This window comes from Lampetra fluviatilis, chromosome 74 (genome assembly GCF_964198595.1).
Source record: "Lampetra fluviatilis chromosome 74, kcLamFluv1.1, whole genome shotgun sequence".
Lineage (NCBI taxonomy): Eukaryota > Metazoa > Chordata > Hyperoartia > Petromyzontiformes > Petromyzontidae > Lampetra > Lampetra fluviatilis.
The window spans coordinates 1168055-1183625 of record NC_136348.1 but is presented as its reverse complement, the minus strand read 5'-3'; the positions used below and the strand labels follow the sequence as shown (position 1 = coordinate 1183625).

General features: G+C 49.4%; 1 protein-coding gene across 1 annotated transcript in view; it reads right to left on the bottom strand.

Annotated features, from left to right (window-relative positions):
* Positions 1-15571, bottom strand: part of LOC144953338 (uncharacterized) — a 168154-nt gene that overhangs the window by 137433 nt on the left and 15150 nt on the right. The window contains exons 7-9 of the mRNA XM_078883901.1: positions 3747-4817; positions 1228-1455; positions 381-611 (exon numbers count right to left, since the gene is read on the bottom strand). Coding sequence (XP_078740027.1) covers positions 381-611; positions 1228-1455; positions 3747-4817 — 1530 coding nt within the window. The remainder of the gene's footprint in view (positions 1-380; positions 612-1227; positions 1456-3746; positions 4818-15571) is intronic.

The window sequence follows — 15571 nt, the reverse complement described above, 5'->3', positions numbered from 1 at the left end:
CGGGACCCCTGCAGTCGGCGCCCAGCAGGGAGAGACCTCGGGGGCCAGCGGCCCCAACAGATGCTTGATGCTTTCCGCCCTTTCTCCCAGTTGATTGCTCATCGTGGCTCTTCACTATCTCTTGGGCTGCAGCTGGTTCTCTGCGATGCTGGCTTGGTCGATGTTTGGCGCTTTCTGCCCTTTCTCGAGGTTGATTGCTTGACGTTGCTCATCAGTTCAACTCGAGCTGCATCTGCCCGTGGGGGCTGGCACTCACTCTCAAAATTGCATTCGCACATCTCTTCATCTCCAGGCGCTGGTGACGGCTGGCGGCATGTGGCGGAGCAGATCGACTCGCTGCGTGCCATCCTGCTTAACCTGGTGACACTGGTCGCGCCGACCGCGGCGCCAGGACGTCCGCATGGAATGCTGCCGAGTGGTGACGAGCAGGGCCCCCCTCGGGGGGTCTCGGAGGGTCCCCTCGGGCAAGCATCGGCCGCCATTGCGGCCTCGGGAAGGCTGTCCGCCATTGCGGCCACGCGGCAAGATGACACCATTTTTGGCGGGTCCGCGAGTGCGCTGCGGGAGCCCGCCATTTTGGCGGTGCCGCTTGGAACATGGCGCACGAAAGGCTGGGCCCGGTGGGGACAGCGGTGCGGGGCACAGCCATCGTCTTCCGAACATAAAATAATTCAGCGCGGGAGGGGACTGGAGCGCTTTCACTTGGCGCTTCGAGTCCGCTTTTCACTCCGTCCGATGGACGGAGGCGGCGTTGGAGGCCTTGCCTACGCTCCTCAATGACATATCGCTCGTGGTATTCCACTCCATTCCCGCTGAGAAGGCGACACTGTGGAAGGCGTTTGCCAAAATGGCTGAAGTTTAAGAGCCACCATCCGATACTCACCGCAAGTTTGTGCAGCGTCAGCATGGTGCAGATGAATCGCCTATCGTGGCACCCTGGTGGCGCTTGCAATGGCTGCCTACCTTGAAGCTAAGTCCGACATGCTCGACCCCCTCATCCTGGGCAAGATGTTGGAGCTATCTAAGGAACTCAGCATTCCGATGCCGGTGTGTGGCCATGAGCCGCTTACTTTCCGGTTGGCCACCAAATGCCTCGACGCCCAGTTCAACTTGCGCCGCTGGGCGCAGATGGCCACCTGGACGGGCGACCCTGCTGTGGATGGTCACCCTACGGGATGGGTGCCGTCACGGGTCGTCCGCACTCCGGACGACGCGGGGATCGGCGACCTGCGGGCTACTGGGTCCCGAGGAGGAGGACCGAGGCGCGTTCAGGTGCTTCGTCGGCGCCGCTCCGGGACGTCGGTGGGGCCGACCGGCGAGCCGGCAAGGCGTGCTTTTGGTGTGGCCGGCCGGGCCACTTCGCATGGGACTGTCGGAGTCATCCCCACCATCCGCCTCTTTCCGGATCCCCACCTCTGCAGCCGCCACCGTCTCGCGGTGGCCGGTGGCTTGGCCCTTGCCCGATCAGTCGGCATCATCCATCATGGAGGCATTTCTGTACGGGTACGTGATGGACAAGGGCACGCCCGAACGGCTGCTTACACATCAAGGCCGCAACTTCTCGTCTAAGTTGTTGCGTAATGTGTGTGATGCATTGGGCACCAGGAAAATACGCACTTCACCCTACCACCCGCAAACGGATGGGATGGTTGAGCGGTTGAACCATACGCTGTCGGCTATGCTCTGCCATACGGTTAGCGAGAAGCAGGCCGATTGGGATCTGCTCATCCCTGGCGTGTTCTCCGCCTACTGGATGGCACCGCACGCGTCCACTGGGTATTCACCTTTTTTCCTCATGTATGGGTGTGAGAACGTGCCGCCTGTTGATGTGCAGTTGGGTGCGTGCGTGAAGGAGCCCACGCAGACTCTCCTCGAATACGTTCGCGACATGGTTTGCCACGTCACGGAGGCGCAAGATGCGGCACGGATTACCATGTCTAAAACCCAGGCCCGTGACGAGCGGTGCACTCGGCGCTCCCAACGCGCAATGCCATGGGCTGTCGGGGACCGGGCCTGGCTCCATTGCCCACAGGTGCCGGTGGGGACCTCTCCCAAGCTGCACAGACCTTGGTAAGGTCCTGTGCAATTGATCGAGGTATCTAGTCCCCAGTGCGCACGCATCCGGGCAGGGTCGCGCCGTTGGTATGTCCACACTTCGCGGTTAAAACCTTTCTTTGCCCCGCGCGTCGATCCATCATCCCCAAAGGTTGCCTTGCCGGTGTCTGATGTGTCCAGCGAGCCACCCCCCTTGCCTGTTGAACCTCCGAAGTGGCCTGTTGTGCCTCCCACAGACTCGGTGGCCCTGAGCCAACCGGACACAGGTGATCCTGCACCGGCCAGGCCTTCACCTGCGGCGAAGGATGTCGATTCCGCCGCTCTTCCAACCCCACCTGGATTGCAGTCAGCGAAGCCCCCTGTTCATGCAAGGGATGGTCGCGCGTCGCGTACCAGATCCAAGTTTCTTCCCTTCCATTGATTGCTACCGTTCCTTGTTGTTATGCGTTGCTCGTTCAAATTGTCCATTACTGTGTTACTATGTCTCTCGCATTATGGTATTATCCTGAATTAGCCAGGACAGCTAGTCTTTTACACCGTCGCTCCCGCTACGTTCCAGCGGTTGAGGGAACTGGTGTTGACCGGGTTACAATGGGACACGTGTCTGATATACTTAGACGTGATTGTGTTCAGTCGTACGTTCAAGGAACACCTTCAGAAATTGAGGGCTGTTTTCAACAGGATGCGTTCCGCAAATCTCAAATTCAAACCTAAAAAGTGCCACCTCTTGCAACACTCCGTGCGTTATTTGGGACATGTTGTCAGCTCGGACGGTGTTGCCACGGACCCGGACAAGACGTCGTGCGTCCGGGGGCAGGGTTCAAGGGCGGAGCCCGCGGGCGCTCGGGAGTGGTATTATCTGGAAAGTTCTTAAGGGGTGTGGTGAAGGGCGGAGTCTGGGTGACGCGGGAAGGGGATACAAGGGAGAGCCGGAAGGGACTCGGGGTCAGTTGGTGAGAGCTGGAAGCTGGGCTCGCGAGAGCGTGACGCTAGCTCCCGCGACGCACCGCAGAACGACTGAGAGAGCCGTCGTCGACCTGCTTTATTACACAAGTATTCATTCTAAATTGACAGGCATATTAACAAAATTTAATTACTGCACTGAAATATACTGCATCAGGTTGCATCGCATTAACAAGAAGCGATTTTAAAAAGTATGCACTGTCCGATTAACAGTGTATGTACAACATACTATTGCGCCATTCAAAACGCATGTTGGTGTCACGGTCAAAATTGGACAACAGAGATGGCACATCAATGACCGCCGCCTACTGAAAGGCCGGTGCAGGGCCACCACCTTGTGCCACACAGGGGCAGCTGCTACTTGGGGATGCTCTTGGAGTGTTTGAGACGAGATACGATACAAAACTCCGAATTGCCGAATCAATTAAGCAAGCACCAAATAAATTCAATTATTAGAACATAGGGAATGCTTGGGTGCTTATTGGCTCTCGCTCCTTGTTAGAGATCTACCCAACCCACAGGTCCAAAAAGACTGGTCGCTAGCAATTGAGTGTTCAACTTCATTCTTGTCATTAATAGCCTGTAACAAAGGTGCATCTATTGGAGCGACATCATCTCAAGCTTACACATGTACCGGGTCTCCATTTGACTTTGTATTGTCTCGGAGGAAGTCCACCCACACCTCCACTTCCACCAACTGCTGGGAGTTGCCTCGCTCTGACTCAGTCAGAATTCTCCTCCTGCTTCACGTTGCCTGCTTCGATGTGAAGGTCCGATTTTGGAGTTGAATCTTCATTTTCACATTTTACCTTCACTTCTTCACTCTTTACCATCACTTCTTCACATTTCGCCTTCACCTCTTCATATTTCACCTCGATACCTTTAAAAGTGTCCAAGCTAGAATTTTCTTCCGGTGCTTGTTTCATGAGGGATGGGCTCATTGCGACACTTTGACTTTCACAAGCTGATTTCAGACTCCACTCCTTGAAGATCTTCTGATGCTTGTGTGATTTCTGGTGTCTTTGAAGATGTGGTGAAAGTGCAAACGCCTTTCCGCATGGAAAGCACCTGAAGGGGTTCTCTATTGTGTGTGTTCTCTGGTGTGCTACAAGAGTAGATAACTGTGCAAACGCCTTTGGACACACACTGCACTTGAAGGGGTTCTCTCCCGTGTGTGTTCTCTGGTGTTTTTTAAGAGCAGATGTTTGTGGAAATGCCTTCCCACACACACTGCACTTGAAGGGTTTCTCTCCCGTGTGTGTCCTCTGGTGTACACGACTATTTGATGAACGTGCAAAAGCCTTCTCACACACACTGCACTTGAAGGGTTTCTCTCCCGTGTGTGTTCTCTGGTGTTTTTTAAGAGTAGATGACTGTGCAAACGCCTTCTCACACACACTGCACTTAAAGGGGTTCTCTCCCGTGTGTGTTCTCTGGTGTTTTTTAAGAACAGATGAATGTGAAAAAGCCTTCCCACACACACTGCACTTGAAGGGTTTCTCTCCCGTGTGTGTTCTCTGGTGTTCTACAAGAGCAGATGAATGTGCAAACGCCTTCCCACACACACTGCACTTGAAGGGTTTCTCTCCTGTGTGAGTTCTCTGGTGTTTTCTAAGAGTAGATGACTGTGCAAACGCCTTCTCACACACACTGCACTTGAAGGGTTTCTCTCCTGTGTGAGTTCTCTGGTGCCGTGCCAAATGTGCAGGACGATCCGTGCTGAATGCACACCGGTCGCATTGATGCCTTGTCGTACTGAGCTGCGCCGAGTGCCTTTGCTCCATCAGACCAATTCTGTAGAGGAAGCGTCAGCTGCAGACAGAAATAAATTAGATCCAGTAACACGTGCCTTACACGTCTATACTTATTCATATCGTGAAAAGGTTTCCGAAATTCATCACACGGGCTGTTATGGCACACAATGAGAGGGCGAATGGTCATAAACATGCCTGGAAGCCCTAGTATCTTCAAAATGAATGTTATCCCAAAACTCCGAGCACACAATTTCGGCTGTCTGGTTACAAAACAAATATTTATAAAAGCAAAATTCAGCTGACATAGCAAAAGGTGTTGTAAATAAAACTATTTGTGTTATGCATAATTGCATAAATGAATGTTCAATCACAACTTAGAGGTGTGAAGCCAGCCAGGCTCACGATGTCCTTGAATGCTGGGATGAACAGATCTGACTTCAGCTGCATTGTGTGCTGTGTCAACTTCTTGACTGTTTCCATTCTTACAAAGAGTTCCAGAGAAAAACAAAAATAAACTACTGCTTTGATATAACCTCCGTGTTCAATAGAGTTAAGACTTTACTGCAAATACAAACTTTACACTGTCACACACTGGCATGATTAACAGGTGGTGTGTCCAGACCCATGCCTGGCCACCTTCATCCGCTCACTATTAATGCTTGACTCCACCAAGTAATTCATTGAGTAATTCATTGAGGATCAATCAACATCGCCAAGGCTGCATGTCTCTCTCTCCGTGGTTTGATGTTAACTTCCTCTCCTGGCATACAGGAAGTCGAGGGTTCGATCCCAACCCTGACGCCTGCTGTATATTTGGAGTTTGTGTCTCTCTCTCTCCCCGTGGTCGCGTGGATTTCCTCCAGATCCCCCGGTTGTCCCCACTCCACATGCAGAGAGTGAACACCGCCACGCATCCAGAGTGAACACCGCCACGCGTCCAGAGTGAACACCGCCACGCGTCCAGAGTGAACACCGCCACGCGTCTAGAGTGAACACCGCCACGCGTCCAGAGTGAACACCGCCATGCTGTTGACGAGCCTCACCTTGTGTTGTTGTTGTTGTGGGCAGATCGCTTCTGAAAATAAGAGCGGTATAGCAGCTGAAGCGGGCTTGGCCTGGTAAAAAATTAAAACTGTGTTAATATTTAAAGTAAAACAACGTTACAAAGTGGCGAGCCAGGTGAAGACAAATTCAACTTAAGCGAGATAACACTGGTCAACAAAAAAAAATTCTGGCCTGGACTTTTGCAGCTGTTTTAGACTAATTTTAGGGTTAATTTTAGAACTTTCGTGACTGCAGGAATTATTATTTGGTTCTTTCGGTTAAGTCACGTCTAAAGATAAAATAATAAATTAAATTAAATAATAGAATACGACGTTTCGATTGCAACACAAGCAATCATCATCAGGTATAATGAAATAGCGACATAAAATCTAACCAGAAAACTATAGACAGACATATTAGCAAACAGATATCACCAAGATACATAGCGGGAGCAACACAGGTAACAGAGAGGGGTGATCGTCTCTGTGGGGTGGCCTTAAATAGACGGAGGGGGGGGGGGGCGGAGGCAGAGAGAAGGAAGGTGGGTTAGAGAAAAAAATTGCATATCAATGAGTGGTCAACAGACGTGGTGCTGCACGGCAAGTAAGCCTGAAAATCAGGAGGACACACTAAAATTAAATAACCTAGTAAAAATATCGAAATGTAATGTAATACAACACAGAGGGTCGGTCAACACACAATTAACGCATAGCCTGGTTGATTACGTATTTCAAAGATTGCTAAGTTAGAATTTAAGTGTGAACATTCTAAAGAGGACACAGGCAGAGAAAACAAGTCGCCAGAGAGAGAGAAAAAAGATAAGCTTAAAACTTCCCCGTAGAAGTGGTTCAATCTTAATTTTAGAACTTTCGTGACTGCAGGAATTATTATTTGGTTCTTTCGGTTAAGTCACGTCTAAAGATAAAATAATAAATTAAATTAAATAATAGAATACGACGTTTCGATTGCAACACAAGCAATCATCATCAGGTATAATGAAATAGCGACATAAAATCTAACCAGAAAACTATAGACAGACATATTAGCAAACAGATATCACCAAGATACATAGCGGGAGCAACACAGGTAACAGAGAGGGGTGATCGTCTCTGTGGGGTGGCCTTAAATAGACGGAGGGGGGGGGGGGCGGAGGCAGAGAGAAGGAAGGTGGGTTAGAGAAAAAAATTGCATATCAATGAGTGGTCAACAGACGTGGTGCTGCACGGCAAGTAAGCCTGAAAATCAGGAGGACACACTAAAATTAAATAACCTAGTAAAAATATCGAAATGTAATGTAATACAACACAGAGGGTCGGTCAACACACAATTAACGCATAGCCTGGTTGATTACGTATTTCTCTGCCTCCGCCCCCCCCCCCCTCCGTCTATTTAAGGCCACCCCACAGAGACGATCACCCCTCTCTGTTACCTGTGTTGCTCCCGCTATGTATCTTGGTGATATCTGTTTGCTAATATGTCTGTCTATAGTTTTCTGGTTAGATTTTATGTCGCTATTTCATTATACCTGATGATGATTGCTTGTGTTGCAATCGAAACGTCGTATTCTATTATTTAATTTAATTTATTATTTTATCTTTAGACGTGACTTAACCGAAAGAACCAAATAATAATTTTAGGGTGCTGAATCCAAATTTGATCTCAGATTTGCTCTATCACATTTAATTTTTATGCTATCGGCATACCCCATTTTCATTGATTTTACCCGAAATTAACTCTGTCACTTATGATTGCAAGTTGTTGCGAGTCAGTGACTGCTTTCGTGTTAAAATATGGTGCTGTATTTTTAGGATAGTGTGTTTATAATATGATTTTATGTAGATATCCACATTTATTTAATATTTTTCTTCTGCAGGGCGTGATCTAACAATGGCTACAACATCCGAAAGAAGGAAATGCAGTAATGACCCAGATATATTCTGCTACATCTGTGACAGCTTCACTTTGCAGGATCAAAGGCACAACATCAATATCTTTGTCAAGAAGGTTTATCTTGCCTACTTTAAAGTACGACTTGGAGACCAAGACAAAAATTGGGCTCCTCACAAAGTGTGTAAAACCTGTGTTGAAACTTTGCGATCATGGTCTAAAGGAAAGAAAGCTAAGCTGAAGTTTGGTGTGCCAATGGTTTGGAGAAAAGCTACAAACCATTTGGATAACTGCTACTTCTGCCTTGTCAATGTAAAAGGTTTCAATAAGAAAAACAAACAACACTTGTAATACCCAGATATCCCATCTGCCAGACGACCAGTTGAGCACTGTGAAGAAATACCTGTGCCTGTATTTACTGAGCTACCAGCAATTGATGTTGAATCCCTGTTTACCTGCTTCTACAGATGATGATGCTCAGATCGAATATACGCCATCTGATGCAGATTTTGATAAAATGTCTCTGTTTAGTCAGCCTGAATTGAATGATCTTGTAAGAGATTTGTATTTGTCAAAGCAGTCTGCTGAATTGTTGCCTTCCAGGCTGCAAGAAAAAAGACTACTCAGACCTGGCACTAGTGTCTCCTTTTATCGTAACAGAGAAGCAGCACTGCGAAAGTACTTCCTTCAGATGGTCAACTTGTTTATTGTAATGATGTTGAAGGGCTTCTTCTCAATATGGGACTGCCCGCATATGATTCAAGTGAATGGAGACTTTTTATTGACAGTAGTAAAAGGAGTTTGAAATGTGTGTTACTTCACAACAGAAATATATATGATTCAATCCCAATAGGATACTCTGTAAAAATGAATGAAGAGTATGCCAACATCAAGATTGTTCTGGATAGATTGGAATACCATGTTCATGGATGGCTAATTTGTGTTGATTTGAAAATGGTTAATTTTCTGCTGGGTCAGCAAGGAGGTCACACCAAATACCCTTGTTTCCTGTGCTACTGGGACAGTAGGGCTACATTAGAACACTGGGTTAAAAAGAACTGGCCACCAAGAATCAGTTTGACGCCTGGTGACAAGAACATCAAAAATGAGCCTCTGGTTGATAGGAATAAAATTGTATTTCCCCCACTGCACATAAAACTTGGGTTAATGAAGCAATTCGTCAAAGCTCTTGATCACACTGGAGACTGCTTCAGCTATATATGTTCAACCTTTTCAAGTCTCAGTGCCAAGAAGAAAAAGGCAGGAATATTTGATGGCCCTCAAATAAGAATACTCATCAGGGATACACACTTTGTTACAACAATGACTGCGGCAGAGGCTAGAGCTTGGAATGCATTCTCTGATGTGGTGCGGAATTTCCTTGGGAACAGGAAAGCAGACAATTATCGAGAGATTGTGGCGGAGCTGCTTTTGAGTTTCCAAGCACTTGGATGTAGAATGAGCATCAAGGTTCACTACTTACATAGTCACTTGGCCCAGTTTCCAGAGAACATGGGTCACGTGAGCGAAGAGCAAGGTGAACGCTTTCATCAAGACATTAAAGTTATGGAAGAACGTTACCAAGGCCGATGGGACTCAAACATGACGGCAGATTACTGCTGGTCCTTGATGAGAGGTATTCCACCACAAGCTGTACATCGGAGATCGTCAAAGAAGAGGTCGTTTAGGCAGATGTAACATCACTATTGTGAATGACCTTTTTGTACATATCTTTCTTATCTTCACAATTCAATTCTTACATGGTAATATGCATTCACTCAAATTGATATGCAGTCACTCTCACAACTTTGTGCTACGGCTCATTAAATGTTTGTTTCATTATTATTGTATATTGTATCTTATCTTATTCTTGTATGGATGTCTGTTTAGCTATTTGTATAGGAGCATACATTTGCTGTTTTTATTGAAAATGAAATATTTGTTATCTCAAAAACCTGTGATAGACAAAAACTGATGCCAGATTTGGAATCAGCACCCCAAAATAACCTTAAACACGTTGGAATACCTTATGCCAGATAAAGTGTTTTGACCAGTGCTATTGAAGCAAACGCGATCAGGCGAGGGCAGGAGGCAAGGCCCCGCGTTGTAAAGTTCCAACCTGGACATCGCTTCCATGCTCGCTGATACTCAATTGACATCCCTACGAGAGAAAGAGCGAGGCTCTACCTCGGTAAACAACAAAAACAACCACCACAACCACCACCGCGATGAGAATTTCTCACCTCGGATGTCAGTGCATGGGCGGAGCGGCAACTTCCTGGTTCCTCGCGATGTCACGCGGCAGCAGGCGACATGACGTCACTTGCGGGGTACGATGACACTCCCCTCCCACAATGAGCGGCTCGAAACTCGCGACGACTTTCACGAAAACATTATGTTAATGAGCCGCCAGTTACCGGGCGTGGCTTTGCCCAAATAAGGATTGGCAATGGGACAGATATCGACAGCGGCCGAGCGGAGGTGACGTCACGCTCCAGAGCGCGGTGGTCGGGTGTGGGTGACATGACGTCACTAGCAAGGAACTCCTCCCCCTGGCGTTTGACGCCTGATGAGGTCACGCTGAGCGGTGACGTCAGAGAGCGGGGTCAGAGTTCAAGTTTGTTGACATAAAGGGAGCGAGAGTTTCGACTCAGCTTCAAACGAGTACCCGGTTCGGTGTGTAAACATCGCCACAAGGGAGACAAAGGCGGCCGTGCGTGGTGCTGGCCACCCACCCCCTCGGGTGCCGTGACGACTTCCATCGGTGCTGCTTGCTGTGAGCAGCACTTTGTAGATGTTGTGGCTTGGCTCTCCAGCACACCGCTGGCGACATTTCACGATGACATTTTCACGTCCATAAAAAGAAAATCGCCATACTAACCGATGCCGTTTTTTGGAAAAATGTATCCAATTTTCCTAGCTTTATTTTTCAACGAAAAGTGCATTCCTTGGTTGTGTTTAGCCTGAGTAGACTATATATTACGTCGGCATACTGTGCCGATTTTAGGCCAAATATGCCCAACTTTCACAGCTTTATTTTTGGACGAAAGTTAATTCCTCTATTGTATTTAGCCTTAGTATGCTATGTATTATATTAAAAGTGGAAAATTTTACGATGAAATTTGAAGTAAAAAGATCAAATCGGCATACTTTACCAATGCCGTTCTTGGCCAAAATTTGCTACATTTTCATAGCTAGATTTTTCAAGAAAAACTGAATTCCTCCATTTTGTTAAGCATTAGTATGCTCTAAATTACTTTAAAAGTGAGAAATTTCATGATTAAATTTTCACGTCCCAAAAGGAAAATCGGGTACTTATGCCAGTTTTATCCAAAATAAGCCACATTTTCATAGCTTAATTTTTCAACAAAATGTTCATTCATCTATTGTATTTACCCTTAGTATGCTATGTGTTAGATTAAAAGTGGAACATTTTATGATGAAATGTTCACGTCCCAATATAGAAAATCGGCATGCTAACCTATGCCGTTTTGGCCAATAATGGCCAAATTTTTACAGCTTCATTTTTCAACAAAAGTACAATCCTCGGGTGTGCTTAGCCTTAGTATCCTATATATTACATAAAAAAGTGGGAAATTTCACCATGACATTTTTAAGTAAAAAGGCTCTGACATTGTTGTCTTTGCCTTAAAAAACAGACGGGCAAAGTGTGCATGACCCAAAACTTTTTTTCCAAGCAAGATACATCAGCAACAATGAGGCCATTTGCTTAATTCTTGGCTTCCCCATCCATGACCGTTCCCCCAGTCGTCCATTTGGCACTTCACCTCCAAAATGGTCAACGCATCTATGTCACCAAAGGAAATGCCCAACAACAGGCCCTGGCTCTACAAGATACCACCCTTATGGCGTTCTTGGTTTTGTGCCCAAGTGACCCATTTGCTGCCAACCTGCTCTACCATTAAGTTCCCTCCTACTATACATGTGTAGTGACATAAGACGTCACTACTGTGTCGGCCCGTACGAGGGCTGGGGGCCCCAAGAGGGTGCCTGGGGGGGTCACGTGGTGGAGGGACCCAGACCTCCCGTGAGGTGGGGGAAGGGAGGCGTGGCCTGGGAAGGGAGGCGTGGCCTGGGCAGAGCCGGCCATGCCAGAGCAGATATAAGCGTGGCGTGAACGCAGAGCGAGGCTGTTAAACTCCGAAGTGAAGACGGCATCATCAGTCCTCAAGTCCCGGGTCATCGTCCAGTCTGTGTCGTGTTCCAGAGTGTTAGTGAGTTGAGGAAGGTGGTCACCACCTCATGTACAGTGTTATATTACTTACCGTTTAATAAATAGTGTTGCCTCCAAGCTGCGTGTGTGTGCACCTAATTCGAACCCACTACATTTGGTGTCAGAAGTGGGGTTCGAACCCACTACATTTGGCGTCAGAAGTTGTGGAAAAATAAATATTGCTAGGTGTTATCCTAGGGAAGTAAAATGGGCACACAAAAAACAAATATGAAACTCACCTGGACGCCTTCGTACGACGGGGACGGTGTGACGACCATCCTTCGGACAGCCCCGGGGATGGCAGCCCCGGTGACAGAGAGAGATGGCACTGCACGCGGAGCGGCGGGACTGGCATCGCACTGCTGCTTCGCCGCCATTGGGAACGGAGCGACGGAGCCGCGGGGAGAGGACACCATCGTCGCTGCGGGGGCTGGCGGGGGAGGCCCGGGCATGCGGGCCACACTGTGGGCCCGCCATTTCGGCGGCTGGTCGGGGCGCTGTTCCCGCCAAAGCGCCGCTCCCGCCATTTCGGCGGCTGGTCGGGGCGCTGTTCCCGCCAACTCGACGGCTGGTCGGGGCGCTGTTCCCGCCAAAACGCCGCTCCCGCCAACTCGGCGGCTGGTCGGGGCGCTGTTCCCGCCAAAGCGCCGCTCCCGCCATTTCGGCGGCTGGTCGGCGCGTTGTTCCCGCCAAAACGCCGCTCCTGCTGCCGAAATGCCGCTCCCGCCGACATCAACGCCTGCGGAGGGGGAGGTCCACACGTTCGGGTGGCGCAAGAGCAGGCCGTATTCACCATGCAAGATTCTTCGGGGTGTCCCAGTGCTCCACCTTGCCGCCCTCCGCTATTCACAGTTTGCCAGGCGAGTCGTGACATGACAAGCACCCGGCCCCAAGAAAAATAATAATAACTCCACCCATCTTGCATGTGCTGGGTTGCGATCGCGTGTTTTTTTTTACTCGCTGGGTTGCGGAGCGTGTTCGTCCGGTTGTGTGCGTGATAAATTGACGCGGCGTCCATGCGGGTGTCTGCTTGTAACAGTGTTGTTGTTAATTACGGCGTCGAGATCGGTATCCTCAGGGTGTAGTTAATGATTAATTCGTTGTTGGGTGTCCCGAGCTCCGTTGATATCCTGTAGGTTGCCGTGTTAATGACTCGTGTTGTTACATCATTTTGTTGCGAAATCGCCATTGTTATTGTGTATACTGTATGGAGTTTCGCTCGTGATTGTCACGTGTAACTGTCAGAAACTTTGATCGTCATTGTTGCCAAGGTACAGACCGCATGGATCTTTGCTCGAGAGTGTTTTAAGGTGTATGGACTGTTGGGTAATTGCTTGTAATTATTTACTATGTACGGATTGTCTGGAGTATTGATTGTGTGTGTTGCCATGGATGTAGCATTGCTCCAAATGATTGACTGTACGAACTTCGTATACTGCATATACGGTATTAATCAATTCGGCGATTGAGTCCCATGGTTAATGTTGAAGGGGATTTTGAAATGACAGGTTCGGTGTGTTTCAAACTCACTGGTTGGTTCCTGTCCCGTTGTTGCACATATGATGTCTTTTGTGCGGGAATGCCTCTTGTGTTCTACATGGATCGGGGGTGTGTTTCCGTTAATTGCCGTCAAATTGCGTTGCTCTCTCAACTCGGTTGGTACAGCTGCATGCTGCAATGCGAGTCTCGGAGATGATGTGTACGGGATACGGGATGTGAGGTGTTTTTTTGTGACCATTGAATATTCTGGATCGTCACAAATTGTGCGTACCTGTTCGGCATTGGATCCTAATTCAAATTGTATGTGTTGTGATGGTGTTAAATTGCGATTGTGTGGGGGATGACTGCCTTGGTTTGTGGCTCTGCCGTCATTGGTATGGAGCATTTCGATTGCGATGGTGACATGCTGCCAGGGATTTGGAATTGTGGTGCTGGCTGTCACCTATCTTGGGGCGCAGATCCTGACCAGGATGGCCCAGGGAGTGTTGCGTGTCTAACACGAACGTTGTGGTCCCGTCATGCTATGGCTGACGGCTTGACCTGACAGCCCGGAGATTGAAACACTCCGTGGCATGTCTAGCCTAATGGGCTGTGCGCTCACATGGCTCGGAGAGTGTGGTCCCGTCATGCTATGTCTGACGGCTTTACCTGACAGCCCGGAGGTTGAGACCCTCCGGGGCGCGTTGAAACAGTGGGCTGGAGATTCGTAGTGTTCAGGTGGAGTTGTCCTGTTACGTGTAACTGTATCCCTTCAGTTGTTAGGGTGCATGTTGTGCAGTGAGTGAACGATGGGTCGTCTCAGCTCGGTCGGTACAGCTATATGCTGCGATGCAAGTCTTGGAGAGCGACTGGGTTAAAATCCCCCCCGATATGGCCGACGCGTGCTACTGGTTGTGACGCCGCGTCGGAAAGGCGGTGGGGTGGTAACATGGAAATTCCCCCCCCCCAATATGGCCGACGCGTGCTACTGGTTGTGACGCCACGTCGGAAAGGCGGTGGGGTGGTAACATGGAAATTCCCCCCCCCCGATATGGCCGACGCGTGCTACTGGTTGTGACGCCACGTCGGAAAGGCGGTGGGGTGGTAACATGGAAATCCCCCCCCCCGATATGGCCGATGTGCACGGTTTTAGGATGGAGACCCCACGTCGGAAAGGCGGGGGGGTGCTAACGGGTGACTGTCATGTCCGAAGAGCGGAGGCGAGTGTTCGTTGAGTGATGCCTCAGGAGGGTTTGTTTCTCGTCACAGGAGGCAGTATCTACCTGGCACCTTGGAGTCGCCGGTTATGCCGACCGGCTATGGACTGGGGGGGGGGGAGGGAGTGGAGCATGCGTCAGCTACTCCTGCTCCTCCTGTTCTTAACTCCTGGGGAGGGGCCGTGCCCTTTGGGCCGCTTCTGGCTCCCCAGGGCCTCCAGGGGGGGTGTGTGCACCTCCCCTGGGGGGGCCCGGCCACATGTACTCATGGAAGACTGGCTGCTCTACATGGCTCTCAGACGCCTTGCTCATTGCCTACGCCGTCGTTCCAATGGCCAAACTCACATGTCGGTGATTCTTACGGGGAGGCTGTGCTGGAGCGTAAGTGGGTTAGCCAGTTTTCATGTATATTTGTTGTTGTTAATTCCCCATTTTCTATGCGGTTCCCTTCCTTTTACCCTCGTCGATTCTGTGTATATTACGTGATTGTATTTCTTATCGGTCGCCGGTTATTTATTGATGTTGCTGGTTCAGAGGCACACCTTTTCGATGTTTCACAGTTGTGTTACAGCCGGGGACGGCTGTGTGTTTATACAGAGGGGGGGGTGATGTAGTGACATAAGACGTCACTACTGTGTCGGCCCGTACGAGGGCTGGGGGCCCCAAGAGGGTGCCTGGGGGGGTCACGTGGTGGAGGGACCCAGACCTCCCGTGAGGTGGGGGAAGGGAGGCGTGGCCTGGGAAGGGAGGTGTGGCCTGGGCAGAGCCGGCCACGCCAGAGCAGATATAAGCGTGGTGTGAACGCAGAGCGAGGCTGTTAAACTCCGAAGTGAAGACGACATCATCAGTCCTCAAGTCCCGGGTCGTCGTCCTGGACCAGGCAGGCCGTTGCCTGCCTGGTCCAGTCTGTGTCGTGTTCCAGAGTGTTAGTGAGTTGA